Source organism: Silurus meridionalis, chromosome 25 (assembly GCF_014805685.1).
Source record: "Silurus meridionalis isolate SWU-2019-XX chromosome 25, ASM1480568v1, whole genome shotgun sequence".
Classification (NCBI taxonomy): Eukaryota; Metazoa; Chordata; class Actinopteri; order Siluriformes; family Siluridae; genus Silurus; species Silurus meridionalis.
In genome coordinates, this window is record NC_060908.1 from 485,001 (window position 1) to 502,500 (window position 17,500).

A 17,500-nucleotide genomic window follows, 5' to 3' on the forward strand; every position below is an offset into this window, starting at 1 on the left:
AGGTAAGACAGTGGAGGTGAGTTTGTGGAGGTGAGACAGTGGAGGTGAGTTTGTGCAGGTGAGACAGTGGAGGTGAGTTTGTGCAGGTGAGACAGTGGAGGTGAGTTTGTGGAGGTGAGACAGTGGAGGTGAGACAGTGGAGGTGAGTTTGTGCAGGTGAGACAGTGGAGGTGAGTTTGTGGAGGTGAGACAGTGGAGGTGAGACAGTGGAGGTGAGACAGTGGAGGTGAGTTTGTGGAGGTGAGTTTGTGGAGGTGATACAGTGGAGGTGAGTTTGTGGAGGTGAAACAGTGGAGGTGAGACAGTGGAGATGAGACAGTGGAGGTGAGTTTGTGGAAGTGAGACAGTGGAGGTGAGTTTGTGGAGGTAAAACAGTGAAGGTGAGAAAGTGGAGGTGAGACAGTGGAGGTGAGTTTGTGGAGGTGATACAGTGGAGGTGAGACAGTGGAGGTGAGACAGTGGAGGTGAGTTTGTGGAGGTGAGACAGTGGAGGTGAGTTTGTGGAGGTGATACAGTGAAGGTGAGTTTGTGGAGGTGAAACAGTAGAGGTGAGAAAGTGGAGGTGAGACAGTGGAGGTGAGTTTGTGGAGGTGAGACAGTGGAGGTGATGAAGCAGTGTAAGCCTGCAGAGATTTATCTGAAAATAAGTTGATTTGATTGTTTTTGTAATGTTATTATAATTATTCTTTTTTGATTTTTTTGATGCTCTGGTGGTGTTGATTTATCCAAAACGTTAGATTGAGACTGAAAAAATAGACTTTTTTTTTTTTACTTTTATCTTATTTTACTTTTAATCTTTTTTTTTTTTATTTTCATTCTTTCATTATTCATTATTTTATTTTGGATTTGGATTTTGTATTATATATTTGTAGTAAAAAAAAAAAAAAAAAGAAAACATTTATTGACCAATTTTTTGTCACTAAAACAACAATACGTTTTAATACGTTTAAATTTAAAAGCATATATTTTTGTGTATAAGTAATATAATAAAAAAACATGAAAAATATATTTAAAAAACATTCTTATTAAAGATGTAAACAACAAACAACTGTTTTATTATATGACTCATTTATTAAAGCCCAGATGTGATGGAAGCTTCTCTCCATCCAGCCAGGCCAGGTTGAGGAAGCAGCACCATGTTCTCGTCCCCGACTCCATATAAAAACCAGGGCTACAATGTCCTAAAAAAGGAGTGTCTGGAGAATAAGAAGCTGTTTGAGGATTCGGAGTTTCCCTGCAACAACACGTCTCTGTTCTACAGGAACCCTTTATCTGGGAGGGTGGAGTGGAAGCGGCCGAGGGTGAGACACACTGCATTCTGATCGAGCGAACGAGTAGATTAGTTGCCTGGAAGCTCTGATGGCAGCGCAGGTGTATGTTCATGCACTCGCAGTGATCCAGGTGACGGAAAGACTGTATAGCTGCTATAATGTAAGCGAGAACAAGAACCTTCTCATTGGTGTAACTCTAAATGGATAAAAAGTTAGAAAAAAAAACTGTTAGAAAATGTATGTGATACAAAAGTAATTTACTGAGTGATAAAATCTGGAGTGACGTTGTGGTGGGATGAAGTGGAGTTACTGAGAGGCACCACAATGCCCTTCTCCACTGCTCCCACTATCTCCAGACAAGGCTCCTCTCTGTTCTGTCAATTAGGTGTTGGAGCAGATTTCACCTGATGTTTGAACAGCTACTGACATCTAAAGAGCATCTTCCAGCAGTTCCTGAATGGCACTTCTTCTGTTCCCTGAAAGTTCCTTCACCACAGAGTTTTAGACCGATTTATGTTCTCAGACTGTGTCCTAAAGAACCAGAATCTGAATGTATTTGTTGATGAAAGCTCTGGATGAAAAGCGTCTGGCAAATGCCATAAATGTAGATATAGTTTCCAGTAAAGGCTGAGTCACTTATTCCACACCTTCAGCTCCACCAACACCAAAATGGTGTTCTCTAAACCAGCTGTAGTTGGTTTTCTCAAGCTCTTTTTTAGTCACATTGTGTAATTTATTTTGACCCCAGATAGAAATTGTTCCTGAAATCCTTATACGGTCTTGTTACATCAGGACTAAAGCCTTTATTATGGAAAGTAAAAACTTCTCAGGCTCAGAGCTTTGGGACAAATGTAGCTGTTCCAAAATTCCTTTATTTATTGTTATTCATTGCTTTAGTTATTGTTTTTATTCCTCTGGTAAAATGTGATGATTTTTAGACATGAAACACGAGGAACAATCCTTCAGTCCTCAACACCAGCACCAGGACCACCATCACCACCAACACCACCATCACCACCACAACCTCCACCATTATCACCATCACGAGCACCACCACCAACCCAAAACAAGCACCACCACCACCACCACAACCACCATCATCAGCAGCACCATCACCACCACCAACACCATCACCATCACTATCACCACCACCACCACCATCACCACCACAACTACCATCATCACCATCACCACCACCATTATCACCAGCACCACCATCACCACCACAACCACCATCATAACCACCACCATTATCAATTCAATTCAATTTAATTCATGTTTATTTGTGTTGAGCTTTTAATAATGAACATGGTCTCAGAGCAGCTTTACACAGATAATGTGGTGATAAAAATTAAGATGTTCTAAGTGTAAGTTTGTTCCTGATGAACAAGACTGTGGTGAAGGAAAAACTCCCCAAGATGGCAAAGGAAGAAACCTTGAGAGGAACCAGACTCAAGAGGGAACCTCATCCTCATCTGGGTTGCACATAATGTCCATTCATTGCAGTTATACAATGTTGCGGTGTGCAGTGATGGAGATCAGAGCAAACTGTAGTCCTGAGTCAGTGTAGAAGACTGTTGACATTAAACATCATGAGGTTTATTTTTTTCTATCAGCACAAATGTGTTCCTGATGCTTGTTCATACATCATCTTCATCATACTCACATACATCATCATTCATTTTTCCTCAGGAGATAAGTGAGAGCCCTCATCTTTTTGTTGAAGGCATCAGTTCTCATGACCTGAATCAGGGGGATGTTGGAAACTGCTGGTTTGTTGCAGCTTGTTCGTGTTTGGCTCTAAAACCAGACCTGTGGCAGAAGGTCAGTCTGAACATTACACTTTATCTCTACTGGAATGATGTGATTTTATTTTTAGCTTAAGGGCTTTTTTTTTTACCCCTTAAAGTCCATGGGGTATAAGTGTGGATCAGATCATGTGTGGAAAAATACCTCCTCTTGCTTTAGTGCAAAAGCAATTTGCAAGTTTATGAGTTTATCTTCTCAGAGAGCTGCGTTCGCCCTGAGGAACAGTAGGCGTGCTGTTTTTTCTCCCATTATGTGAGATGTTTCTTGCTACATGTGGGATCTGGAAAATGTTTAGTTTATGAGATCTATTATAAAGCATCTGCTGTAGTGTTGAAGATTGATGTAGTGTTCTGGTTGATGTTATTAGGAAGGAGGAGGTTTCATATCTAGGATGTGATTGGACTTGTGGAACATGACATGCTTTACATTTCTACAGTTCACACAAAAACGTTTACCTCTGTGCCCAGTGCTGCTCAGTGGTTAAGGATTATGAGAATTATGAGGTGTGATTGACTTTACCTGTACCTGATATTTGGATTGGAAAAACAAATTCAATCAGATTGGATATTTAGGGATTTACGGATATTTAACTTCTGTGTCTTGATTTGATTTGTTAAAAGAGTCGGATCGAGTCATTTGTTTGTGAGCACTGATCAGGCTGGTTGCATTGAATGTGTTTAATTCACTAAAATGAAGCAGTTCATCAGAGTCGTTTGTTTAGATTACGCTTTAAAAGAAAGACGAGATTTCTTGTTATTATTTACGGGTATGTATTTATTTTTATCACATTATAGCTGCTGTAAACCAGTCGAGCAACTGATTACATTTTCTAGGGTGGCAGTTGCCACTCTGTGCCACCCCTGTAGATCTGCCCCTTTGCAGACTAAAGTAAAACCTGTAATTTAATCTGGAATTTTTAGGATAATTTTCTGTTAAATCATAATGTCACAAGACTTTTTGGTCATCAGGTTATTCCAAACTGGAAGGAACAAGAATGGGATCCCAAACATCCAGAGCGATATGCAGGAATATTCCGCTTTAATTTCTGGATATTTGGGGAGTGGACAGAAGTGGTTGTGGACGACCGTTTGCCCACCATTAATGGGAAACTGATTTACTGCCACTCCAAATCCAGCAACGAGTTCTGGAGCGCTCTGCTGGAGAAGGCATATGCCAAGTAAGCATGAAAATGATCTACAATACAAGCAGCAACCATTTCTACATCACCATGGTGATGTTCCACAGGGGTGTACACTGAGTCTATCATTATTCTGCTTTCTACTAAAGTCCACCTGCTGGTCCACAAAGCAATATTTGTTGATAAAGAACAAGAATAATTTCTTCATAGCTGACATGATGGTGTGTTTGTAGATTGTCAGGCTGCTATGAATCTCTCAGTGGAGGAAATACAGGAGATGCTGTGGTGGATTTCAGTGGAGCTGTAAATGAACCTCTCAATCTGGAAACAGGAAACTACCGCACTGACCCCAAAGCCAAGGACAAACTGTTCTCAGATCTGCTCGAAGTGTACGAACGTGGAGGCATCATCAGCTGCTCTATAGCGGTCAGTAAGGTGTAATCTCGCTATCGGTCAAATCTTTGTTGTCTGATCTAATCCACAAAGGGTTAGTGTGGGTGCAGGATTTTATTCCATTCAAAAGTCCACTGAAAGTAAAGATCAGTTGATTTTAATCAGACGTGGCTCCTGCTTTACTGGAAGGTGAATCTGCTCCCACACTGGCCCTTTATAGATTAGATCAGACACCCCTATTCTAAATCTAATTATAGCTATGGATACTCTGGTATATATATTCAATGTTCCACTAACAGAACTATACAATTTTTGTGAAGTTCTAAAACGGATTTTGTTGAATGGGGAATTGATGGAGATTTATTGTGAAGTCTCTGAAAACTGTTCTTCTCATGTTTCCTCTCAGGCATCTCCTCACGAACGAGAGTTACGTTTGGCAAACGGTTTGGTCAAAGGTCACGCATACTCTGTGACAGAGGTGAAGAGGGTACGGCTGGGACACGGCTTCCTGGCCTTCTTCAAGAACGAAACCATCCCTCTAATCCGCATGAGGAACCCCTGGGGGAAACATGAGTGGAACGGAGCCTGGAGTGACAGGTGAGAATGAGAAAACAAAATAAAGTTCCCTGTTTGGTTGCTTTCATGGAAGGTTTGAGATGATATTTCCGTTCTTATTGTAGCTCAGAGGAATGGAAGAAGATTGGGAATTCGGAGAGGAATAATCTGGGGATCACTGTGGCAGATGATGGAGAATTCTGGTCCATATTTTTTTCTCATTTCTTAGGAACTTCTTGTAAACATTCTGTCCACCAGGAAAGGACACCAAAAGATATCAGTCTTCATGTAGCACTGAAGATTTGGAAATATTTTGTTGTTCTTCAGGATGTCTTTTGATGACTGGTGTAAGAACTTCACCGAAGCAGATGTTTGTCGGTTGATAAATACGAGTAAGCTGAGTGTCCAGAAGAGGTGCCATGAGGTGGTGCATTTTGGGAATTGGACAAAACACTCAGATCCTCTGAAGAACCGGTGTGGGGGCTGCATGAACCATAAGCAGACATTCCTACAGAACCCACAGGTACCATAACTGTCCTGATACAGAACCTTAAATTATCAACATATTATCCAGAGTATCACCATGATCAGGCCATGAAGGTAAACTCAAAATCTTTTAGAACCAACAGGTATTTCCCTCTTCTTCAGAACCCATAGATATCATCACAATCTGGCTCTAGAGGTACCATGGTAACCTTGTAGAGCAAAAAGGTTTTTCCTTTTTCCTACAGAAGTCATAGGTATCAAGTCAAGTCAAGTCAAGTCAGGTTTATTTGTATAGCGCTTTTCACAACAGACATTGTCTCAAAGCAGCTTTACACAAATCAACAGTTAAGGTGAATGGTGTGAATTTGTCCCTGATGAGCAAGCCGTGGTGACTGTGGCAAGGAAAAACTCCCTCAGATGTTATGAGGAAGAAACCTTGAGAGAAACCAGACTCAAAAGGGGAACCCATCCTCATTTTGGGTGACATCAAGAGTTTGATCATAAATCTTTCAACAATACAGAACACTGGAGAGTGAGAACTAACATGATTACTGGAGTATAAGATTATAAGTGATGTTCTTTCTGCAGTCTTATACAGTCTATATGGTTAGTAGCTCCTAGTTTTATAAGCTCAGCATTTGTGATCATCACAGATCCAGCATCAGCTTCTCCATGCCAGAGCCTTTAAACACTCCAGGAGGTCCAATGTCAAACTCCACACATGTAGCGGGATCCAAATGGCACTGGTATGTCTCTAGATGGTTCGGGATGTTTGTGAGTTCGCATCTACTTCTTCAAAGGTCCGTAATCATCACGAGGTGGGAGGTGACTGAGCTGGCCAAACCTCAGGGTGTCTCGGGATGGGGAGAGAAAGAGAAGCAGTGGAGAGGAATTAGCGTAGCTGCTGTTCATGATATTAACAGCACAAGTTGATAATGTGCATGTGATCAGATGTTCTGGAGCACAAGGTTATGATGTGATGTGTGTTATGTGTAGGCTTTGCTAAAAAGATATGTTTTTAATCTACACTTAAACCGGGTGAGTGTGTCTGAGCCCCGAACACTGCCAGGAAGACTATTCCAGAGTTTAGGAGCTAAATGTGAAAATGCTCTACCACCTTTAGTGGACTTTGCTATTCTAGGAACTACTAGAAGCCCAGAGTTTTGAGATCTCAGGAGCGTGGCGGATTGTAGCGAGTTAAAAGACTGGATAGATACATGGAGCCAAACCATTTAGTGCTTTATAAGTGAGAAGTAATAGTTTGTAGTCTATTCGAAACTTAACAGGAAGCCAATGTAGGGACGATAAGATTGGGGTTATGTGATCATATTTTTTGACCTTGTAAGAACTCTGGCTGCTGCATTCTGGACTAACTGAAGCTTGTTTAATAATGACGCAGGACATCCACCTAGTAATGCATTACAGTAGTCTATTCTGGAGGTCATAAACGCATGGACGAGCTTCTCTGCATCGGATATAGACAACATATTTCTTAACTTAGAAATATTTCTAAGGTGAAAGAAGGCTGTTTTTGTAACTTGGTTAATATGATATATTCGAAAGACAAGTTGCTGTCTAAAATAACTCCCAGGTCTTTTACCGTTGAACTAGTGGTTACAGAACATCCGTCTAAATGCAGGTTGAGATGCTGGAGCTTCTGTATACTAGTTTTTGGGCCGATGAGCAAAATCTCAGTCTTATCAGAATTTAAAAGTAGAAAGTTATGGGTCATCCAATCTCTTATTTCCTTAACACACTCAGTTATCCGGGTTAATTGAGCTGTATCGCCTGGTTTAGATGAGATATATAGCTGAGTATCATCAGCATAACAATGGAAGCTAATTCCATGCCTTCTAATAATATTTCCTAACGGAAGCATGTATATTGTGAAGAGCAGGGGTCCTAGAACTGAACCTTGCGGCACGCCATAATTTACTTGCATTAGCCTGGATAGCTCTCCATTTAAATCTACGAAATGGTAACGATCGGACAGGTAGGATTTAAACCAGCTTAATGCCTGTCCCTGAATGCCGATGTAATTTTGTAAGCGATCTAGGAGGAGATCATGGTCTATAGTGTCGAATGCAGCACTAAGATCTAGTAAAACCAACAGCGAGATGAAGCCTTGGTCTGAAGCTAAAAACAGGTCATTAGTTATTTTAACTAGAGCAGTTTCTGTGCTATGATGGGGCCTAAAACCTGACTGAAATTCTTCAAAGATATTGTTCTCTTGCAGGTAGGAACATAACTGTGCAGCGACAATCTTTTCTAAAATCTTAGACATAAATGGGAGATTTGAAATTGGTCTGTAATTTGATAACGTGTTTGGATCCAGATTAGGTTTTTAATGAGGGGCTTAATAACTGCTAACTTGAGGGATTTAGGGACGTGACCTAAAGATAGTGAGGAGTTAATAATATTTAGAAGAGGCTCACCAGTTGTATATAACACTTCCTTCAGTAATTTAGTAGGAATTGGATCTAACTGACATGTTGTCGATTTAGCTTTGGCAATAACATTATACAGCTCTTCCTGTCCTATACATGTAAAACAGTGGAGTTGTGGAGTTGAAGGTAACACTGTCTCAGGAGATGCTGTCAGAGGTTGAACTGCCACAATTGTTTTTCTAATGTTATCTATTTTTCAGTGAAGAAAATCATAAAGTCCTCACTACTAAACTGTGATGGAACACAATTTTCAGAGCCCTGATTTGTAGTTAGTTTAGCTACTGTACTGAAAAGGAACCTGGGATTGTTTTTGTTGTTTTCTATAAGTTTGCTCAGATGTTCAGCTCTAGCAGCTTTTAGCGCCTGTCTGTAGCTGAGCATACTGTCTTTATACGCGATTCTAAATACCTCCAATTTAGTTTTCCTCCATTTTCTCTCCAGATTACGTGTTGTTCTCTTGCGGGCATGTGTATGACTATTATACCAAGGTGCAGGTGCTTGTTCTCTAACTTTTTTAACCGGATGGGGCAACGGTGTCTAATGTGCTAGTGAGGATAAGGTCTATGTTGTTAGTTATCTCATCAAGATTATTAGTAGTTATGGGTTTAGTGAGAAATTGAGATAAATCAGGCAGGTTATTTATGAATCTGTCCTTAGTGGTTGGAACAATAGTCCTACCAGGTCGATAACGTGGTGCAACACGGCTAATCTGCTCTACCGGTAGTGTGTACAGTATGAGGTAATTGTCTGTGATGTCATCACTCTGAGGTAAGATATCTATATCAGTGACGTCTGCGCCGTGGGATATTATTAAGTCTAGTGTGTGGTTAAAGCGATGAGTTGGTCTGGTAACGTTTTGTTTAACCCTAAAAGAGTTTAATAAGTCAACAAATGATAATCCTAGAGCATCGTTTACATCATCTACATGAATATTAAAATCTCCTACAAGCAGCACTTTATCAAAATTGTTTAAGAGGTCTGATAGAAAACAAGCAAACTCTTGAAGAAAATCAGCGTATGGTCCTGGGGGTCTGTACACGGTGACCAGAGCGAGTTTTCTATGTATGTCTGAAAGTACAACTTTAAGAACGAGCACTTCAAATGATTTAAAGCTGAATCCTAACATCTGACTAACATTAAGAGAAGCAGTATAAATGGTAGCTACACCTCCCCCACGACCAGTCTGACGGGGCTCATGCTTATAAACATATCCTGACGGTGTCGACTCGTTTAGACCCATATAATCACCTGGTTTAATCCAGGTCTCAGTGAGACAGAGTGCTGAGAGATTATTATCCGTGATCATCTCATTTATAATCAGTGCTTTGGGTGCAAGTGATCTAATGTTTAAAAGACCAAACTTTAGAACTTTGCTGTGTTTGTTTATCTGGCATTTTTCAGTTTTAACTGCAATAAAAGATTATTTCTGGATCTTGTGTATTTAATTCTTGGTTTTACTACACGAGGAATAGATACGGTTTCTATAAACTGGGCTGTGTGTGAACTTGTAACTATTTGGTCTGTAGTATGCGTGTTCTTATGGTTGAAGATTTCCTGATGTCTTACCAGTCAGATGGTGTGAAGTATCCTAGAGATGTTATCTGATAGCACTGCTGCTCCAACTCTGCTGGGGTGCTGGGGTATCACCACAATCCGAATGATTTTCTGCTAACACACACACACACACACACACACACACACACACACACACACACACACACTCTATTTCCCTTTTGTTTGTTTTCCCAGTTTGTGTTGGATATCTCTGAAGATGAAGAAGAGCTGTTGGTGTCACTTCAGCAGAAAGACATGAAGATCCACCGAGCTCGTGGTGCAGGTGAAAACCTCACCATTGGATTCGCCATCTTTAAGGTACCAGAAAGTGTGTTTTTTGTTTCTCTTTTCCTGGGTGACCACAGGGTTTTGCTGGTAGTGGTGAGAAAAGTGCAAAAGGAGAACCAGGATAAACAGGTTGTGGGATTTTGCATATTCTCCTCATTTCCATGTAGATTTCCTCAGGCTTCAGGTCTACAATACACTGAATGTGTGTGTGTGTGTGTGTGTGTGTGTGTGTGTGTGTGTGTGTGTGTGTGTATCCATAAGTGTGTGAGTGTGTTTGTGTAATCATTCTTGCTGCTTTGTGTTTCCAAGTATCTGCCATGAAGGTCATGGAGCAATCTAGAATTCTTGCTGAAGGTGTCATGAACTCTTGCTGGTTCCTTTTCTTGTGCTCTTTCTCACGTCTCTGCTGGTTTTTGCTTATTATTAGGTTATTATTCATCTTTCCTGAAGTCTTGTATTACTGATGTGGTATTTCCTGCATTTAGCTGAATGTTTGGATTTTAACAACAGATTTGTCTTTTTAAACTTTTAACCCAAAAGAAAACTTTTACTGTGTCTGGATTCACAATCTCATGCCACTGATGAGTGTCCTTATGTTTATTATCGTATATTATATTATATTATATATATATATTGTGCACTGCAAAAAATATTTGTCTAAATATAAGAAATAAATGCATTTAAGGAGATGAGAAACAAGTCAAAGGATATAATTACACTGGGAAAGATCTCTTATATAATTAAATAAGAAAACATATCTAGGCTTTACAAAAAAAGAACTAAATGCCTTAAAATAAACATTAAAACTTCTATTTCCATTTATTCTGATTAACATAAAACTTGCTTTCTTAAACAGTTTAAAATCAAGCTCATGCATAACAGTATATATAAAACCGTATAACACTGTTTTGTTGATTTTGTGGACTTATATCAAAAGTGTAGAGATGTTATGAACGTAGTCGAGATTTCTGGTGGATCTGGCTTGTGCAGCTCGGTAGTACAATTAGCTTGTTTTGTTAGCTAGTACTGAATAGCATTAGAACTACAATAAGTACAGACTGTGTGCTTCTCTCCCAAAGCCAACAAACCTTCAAGGATAATTTACTGGAATTTTGGCTTTTCTGAAGTGAAAATGTCTCTTCAGATTCAGATGAGAAAATTAGACACAGAAACATTAATGGCTGTGTTACATTTTGGCAAAGTTAACATCATAACAAAATAAATATCTGTGAAGAGATATAATATCTCCCCAATAACAGCACGCTGGGAAAAAAACAGATCTTGGGAAATCGTGTTCTGGATCATCAGATTACATGAAGCAGGAGTGAGGAGATGATAAAGTTCAAGTTGTTAAATAAAATGTAAAGTAATGTCTGAAATATGTCCACAAATAAAACTGTAACATGAACATTGAGCATAAATTCGATTGTGAGAGACGACAAAAGGATGTTCTTCACGTTTTTTCATCAGGTGGAGCTGAACAGGAAGTACCGCATGCATGACATTATCACGCAGCAGAACGTCGCCACGTCCACGTTCATCAACTCACGCTCTGTATTCCTGAGGAAAGTTCTGCCTAAAGGTCGTTACGTCATCTTCCCTTCCACCTTCACACCCAACGTTCTGGGAGACTTCATGCTACGAGTTTACACCAATCAGGATGCAGGATGCAGGTACGAGTTATAATACACACCCACTCCACTCCACATCACTTTCTATCTATCTATCATCTATCTATCTATCTATCTATCTATCTATCTATCTATCTATCTATCTATCTATCTATCTATCTATCTATCTATCTATCTATCTATCTATCTATCTATCTATCTATCTATCTATCTTTCTTTCTTTCTTTCTTTCTTTCCCATGTATGTGTTCTTAGCTGATTTTAAATTGTTTTATGTCCTTGTTAGGGTTTTTGGGGTTTATAGAAAAGTTTTAATGGATAAAATATAAATCGCAGTCAGGGATTTCTTTATATATTTATATTTATTTGTATTTATTTTTTATTTCATTGTATAATTATATGTTATATTTTCTTTTACAAAGGAGAGCTTTTAATGTTTTAATGTGCTTAAAGATTGTTCTCTGTGTGTGTGTGTGTGTGTGTGTGTGTGTGTGTGTGTGTGTTTTAGAGAGCTGGAACTGGATAAACCCGTGTGAGCTGCTGGTCTTCACTCCGTGGTTATCCTCAGCTGGTTACTCAGATTTACATTCACCGAGCGGAAGGACTGGAAAATCAGGATCGAAGTGGAGGTGTGTGTGTGTGTGTATGTGTGTGTGTGTGTGTGTGTGTGTGTGTGTGTGTGTGTGTGTGTGTGTGCCATGTGTATAGCTGAAGGTCTAAGCGGTCATTTTGATGACATCATGATTAGTTTCTTATTGTCTTAGTAATATGGTAATAATAAGTTAGGAGTGTTAGTCATCTTGTACACAAACATGTGCCAAATCAAAACATGCGGAGGGTCCGCTGTGGCGACCCCTAACGGGAGAAGCCGAAAGAAAGTAGTAGTAGTAGTCATCTTGTACACAGTCGTGTTTGACGCCTGTTCTTCTGTGCAGTTTTGTCCACAGTGCCACCTGTTGGCCAATCTGCTGCATTTTCTCTGCTTTAACATGATGCTGGTTTTTTTTATGATTTATGTTTATGAGTACCACATGATCAACTGTCATTTTAGTTGATTTACAATGTTGTGAAAAGCATTAATGTTAAGAAAGAAAAAGAGTGATGATTAAATAAATACAGAACCCAAATTCAAAGAAAGGTTTTTTTTGGTCACACTTTCATCACAGTGCAGTAAAATTCATTTCTTTACATTTCTCAAATACCTCAATTAACCTTTGTGTGTGTGTTGGTGTGATGTTCAGGTGCAGATCCCTACGTCATAATTTACTGTGAAAACAATTCGGTCCAGTCTCTGGTTCAGAAGGACACGCGAGAGCCGATGTTCGACACCCGAGCCGTGTTTTACAGAAGGAAACCACAGAAACCGATAACAGTCCAGGTGAGATTCTGCTGAGAAACTGCTTCATATTACACCATTATATGAACCTCACATGCACCTCACCATGACTGAACCCACAACTAGAAACTCAGTGTCATTGATGTTCACAAATTAGCTGGATGTTCCTGAATCCCTCAGGAAATCTATGAGATGAATTTGCTGCTACATTAGAGGTGTAATACAAGTGCTAGATATCAGGAAATGGTTTGTTTATCTGGATTTGTTTAATCCCTGTCTTAATTTTGATCTACCGGACATACATTGAGAATTTGGGGAAAATCTGAGAATGTCAAAATTTCACCCAAAAAATAAAATCAGTAAGTCTTTTTGATTTTTTTTGGATGAAAAATGTGACCTTCTCAAATTTCCAAATTCACAGGATGCATTAGGGAGATCAAGACTAAGATTATGGTGCAAATATATTTTCTTTTTTACAATCCAAAGATGGAGATCTGAGCTTTTCTGTTTTTCACTGGTACAAGCATCATCTTCTAGTAGAACAAGATCTCAGATCTCAGCTTTGGTGTGTGATAGAACTAAACCAAGTGTACCCCTTTTTTAATCTGGGTCTCCCTAACGTACTGTGTGAATTTGGGTAAAATCTGAGACTGTTGAATTTCTAGGTGAAATTTTGATGTTCTCAGATTTCCTCCAAATTCACACAGTACAACAGGGAGATCGAGAATAAAATAGGGGTGCATTTATTTTGCTCTCTCCAGAGGAGGGAAGTAACGGAGTACAAATACTTCGTTACTGTACTTCAGTAGATTTTTCTGGTATCAGTTTTTTACTCCACTATTTCTTTTTCAGACAACTTTTTACTTTCACTCATTACATTTTTACACAAATATCTGTACTTTTTACTTTTTACATTTTCAAAACCGGCTTGTTACTTTACTTTTAATTCATTGATTTGGTGAAATATTATTTTTTTATTTTCACTGCGCGCCGATTTCAGCCAAACAACCGATTTCCTGTTACTGCGCCAGGTAACCAGTTCAATCCACTGGTGTATAAAGTCCTGACTCTCACTCACCACAGAAGCAGTAAGAAGTTTGGGGTTAATGTGGATGAGACAGAGGGAGTCAGTGATTTAAACATGACTGAGAACAGACACATTCCTGATCATCATCATCTTTTCTCTGCTTGTGTTCTATATGTGGATCTTCAGCTTGAATACATTCATTAGGTAACAATATTTTAATTAGTTTTGTATTAATATATATATATATATATATTTGGCTGTCAAAATTTTAATTATTTTAAAAGGCACAACATTTTTCCCTTTCTTTACTTAGATATAAAATAAATAAATAAACTCCAGATAAAAATATTTTTAATCAGTAAACTTTTGTTTTATTTCTGAGTCTCAAATCAAACACCAAATCCGCCATGTTTTACACAATTTACCCTCTGGGTGGCGTTTTGTGGGTTTTTCCCTCATAATGGCGACACAAACTTAAATTACTGTCTTTATTGATCGTACAGATAAAAACAATACATCATTCAAATCTGTAAAATGTCTATAATTGTATATATATAAACTTCCTGACTTGACTTGAAGAGGTGCAGTTTCTCCGGTGTCACCTCATTAACTGTCCGTGTGGAAACATAGCAAAGGCTCTTAATGATGTCCACACGTCTCTGCACTGATATAGCCTTTATATTTAATCACTGTACATATGCTTACATACATATCACATGCTGTAAATATGATACATGTTTAACACCTCCAAGCTGCCAGTTTTGGGCACCTGAGCAAGCACTTAACTCACTACTGCTCATTTAGTAAATGAGATCATTAAGAGTCGCTCGGGAGAAACACTTCCAACAGGAAGTGGCTATATCTCGCTATCTTTGTCTCTATTTTCTCTATCTAATTGTCTCTGTGTCTCTTTTAGTAAATGTCTCTGTCTCACTGTATATGTCTCTCTCTTGCTGTCTCTCTATTTGTTTCTCACTCTTTCTAAAGCTGTGTCTGTGTCTCTTTGTCTTTGTCTCTGTCTTTCCTGCTTATTTCCTGCTTATGTCTAACAAAGTTTTGAGTTTTGAAGTAATGCCATTAGTGATCTATGATGAAAGACTTTCCTGGTTGGATTCTTACCTCTAGTTTCATATTAAACATTATAAGAAGTTTTTAAAACCAGAACAATTAAAGGTCATTAAAATTGGTTGCTGGTAAATCATGGTATATCAGTGGTGCAGGTGTTGGAGATGTGGTTCTTGCACCTGAGTCACTTCTCATAGACTTCGAGTAACTGAGAGAATGTACAGGAAGGAGAAGTTTTGACCCTCTACCATCATGATCTAAGAGAAAACAGTGGTCTCTTAACTATAGAAAAACCAAGAGTCCAATAAGCAAAGCCTTGTTTGTCACCCCTCTGGTAGTGTAGTGGTTTAGTGACGTGGCCTCTGCTATCTGACTCACCCGGTTCAATTCCTACCCCTTAGCTTCCCTTTAAATTGTTTAAAAAGTTTTTAAAAAGGTCCTAAAAATCAGATTTTTGCAGGAGATCCTGTGGCTCAATTGGAAGAGCTTTACCTCTGGGTTGAGAGGTTGCTGGTTCAAACCCCAGCCAGGACTCAAAGTTAAGAGTGTGGAAGGTTCCAGTGACCATAGTGAGGAAGGTGTCAGAAATGGCTGCGTGGAAGGTCGGATGTGGACAGTTTCAGAGGGCGTATCCTGAACCAGGGGGGCAATATTCAGGCGTCTGCCCCCCTGGCAGCTGAGAAGCTGAAAACAGGGGGTTATGAAGCAAAACCATCCAAAAAAGTTTCAACATAGGCTCCTGGCCAAAAAATTTTCCTCCAGCTCTTCTCCTCCCCCAAATGCAAAACTACCACACTCAATTTATTTTCCTGAGGCTGTAACCCAGCAGGTCTTCACAGCCTTCATTCACAGTCACCCACTCCATTGCTCACCACACACTAATTTCCACACAACTTACCAAGTGTAGGGACAAGCCAGATTTGAACCAGCAACCTCTGAGCTCAGAGGCATGGCTTTTACCACAAAGCCATCAAGTCCCACAACACACCTTCTTTTTTTGGGGGGGTTTATCCTTCGTTTCATGCTTCAAGGCAAGAAATTCAGACCAGAAAGAAACACAGAAAGCAGGATTCAAACCCTGAACCCCACCAACAGCAAAATACCAGTCTTAAACCACTGAACCATCTGGAAGGACAGGCTGTGATGATTGTTTAGAGCAGGTCTATCTTTCTTTCAAACCATCAACACAAGAATATAATGCTAAAGGCAGACTGAGGAAGCATCCCATATCGTGACTAGCAGGGACAAAGCAGGATTTGAACCCTGATTCACACCATTAGCGAGGCACCAGCATTAACCCACTGAACCATCAGGAAGGACAAGCTGGGAAGCTTGTTTAGAGCAGGTCTATCTTTCTTTTTAACCCATCAAAACAAGAATATGAAGACGTAGGAATCAGGAATTTAACCTACCTCATGACTAGCAGACAGAAAGCCAGGTTTGAACCCTGACCACCAACATTAGCAAAGTACCAGCCTTAACCCACTAAGCCATCAGGAAAAAACAGGATGGGAAGCTTGATTAGAGCAGGTCTATCTTTCTTTTAAAACCATCAACACAAGAATTTAACGCTAAAGAAAGATGTAGGAAGTGAATACAGATGTAAGTAGCACAAGTTGAACCCACATTGTAAATAGCAGGAAAAGAGCAGGATTCGAACCCTGATCCCCACCACCAGTGAGACACCAACATTAACCCACTGTACCATCGGTGAGGACAGGCTAGGAAGCTTGTTTAGAGCAGGTCTATCTTTCTTTTCAACCCATTAAAAACAAAAATATATCACTAAAGAAAGATGTAGGAAGTGAATCCTGATCGTGAGGTCCAGTTAACAGCTAAAACAGGTAGAAGTAATAACTACTTTTTACTTAAGTACATGTCTGAGTCAAAACTTCTTTACTTTCACTTGAGTAAAAAAGTATAATCAGTACTTCAACTTTTACCCGAGTATTTTAAACATGAGGATCTGTACTTCTACTTAAGTAAAGGATGTGTGTACTTTTGCCGCCTCTGGCTCTCTCACTCTCCAAACAGGAGATTTGAATGAAGACTTACATGCAGGAAAAATGGCTGAACATTGTGAACACTAGGGGGTGCCATGAGAAAGCTGGATCAGGTGTTCACTCTGGATCACTTTTTATTACTATAGCATTTTTCTTTATTCAGCATTTGCTAAATGTTTGTGTGTGTGTGTGTGTGTGTGTGTGTGTCTGGGTCCAGGTCTGGAACAGTAATGCTGTAAAAGATGAGTTTATGGGTCAGGTGGTTCTTCCAGCATCTCTGAAGGATTCTACAGACCCACAGACACTGAAGCTGAAACGAGGAGCATCTCCAACATCTGAGGACATGCCGGGGACCATCAGCGTCCGAGTCGTAACGTTCAGAGAGCTCACAGCCATGTAGCACTGACACACACACACACACACACACACACACACACACACACACACACAGCAAAAACACACTACTATAAAACACTACTATTCACACTGGTTTCACAA

At 39.6% G+C, this 17,500-nt stretch overlaps 1 protein-coding gene across 1 annotated transcript in view; it reads left to right on the top strand.

Annotated features, from left to right (window-relative positions):
• The window catches only part of LOC124378943 (calpain-5-like), a 19,931-nt gene that overhangs the window by 2,154 nt on the left and 277 nt on the right, over positions 1-17,500 (top strand). The window contains 13 exon segments of the mRNA XM_046838807.1: positions 1,079-1,301; positions 2,964-3,095; positions 4,049-4,257; positions 4,452-4,644; positions 5,018-5,208; positions 5,292-5,369; positions 5,494-5,689; positions 9,849-9,971; positions 11,412-11,614; positions 12,080-12,102; positions 12,105-12,200; positions 12,813-12,949; positions 17,220-17,500. The exon segment at positions 17,220-17,500 is cut by the window's right edge and continues 277 nt beyond it. Coding sequence (XP_046694763.1) covers positions 1,137-1,301; positions 2,964-3,095; positions 4,049-4,257; positions 4,452-4,644; positions 5,018-5,208; positions 5,292-5,369; positions 5,494-5,689; positions 9,849-9,971; positions 11,412-11,614; positions 12,080-12,102; positions 12,105-12,200; positions 12,813-12,949; positions 17,220-17,402 — 1,929 coding nt within the window. The 5' untranslated portion in view covers positions 1,079-1,136 and the 3' untranslated portion in view covers positions 17,403-17,500.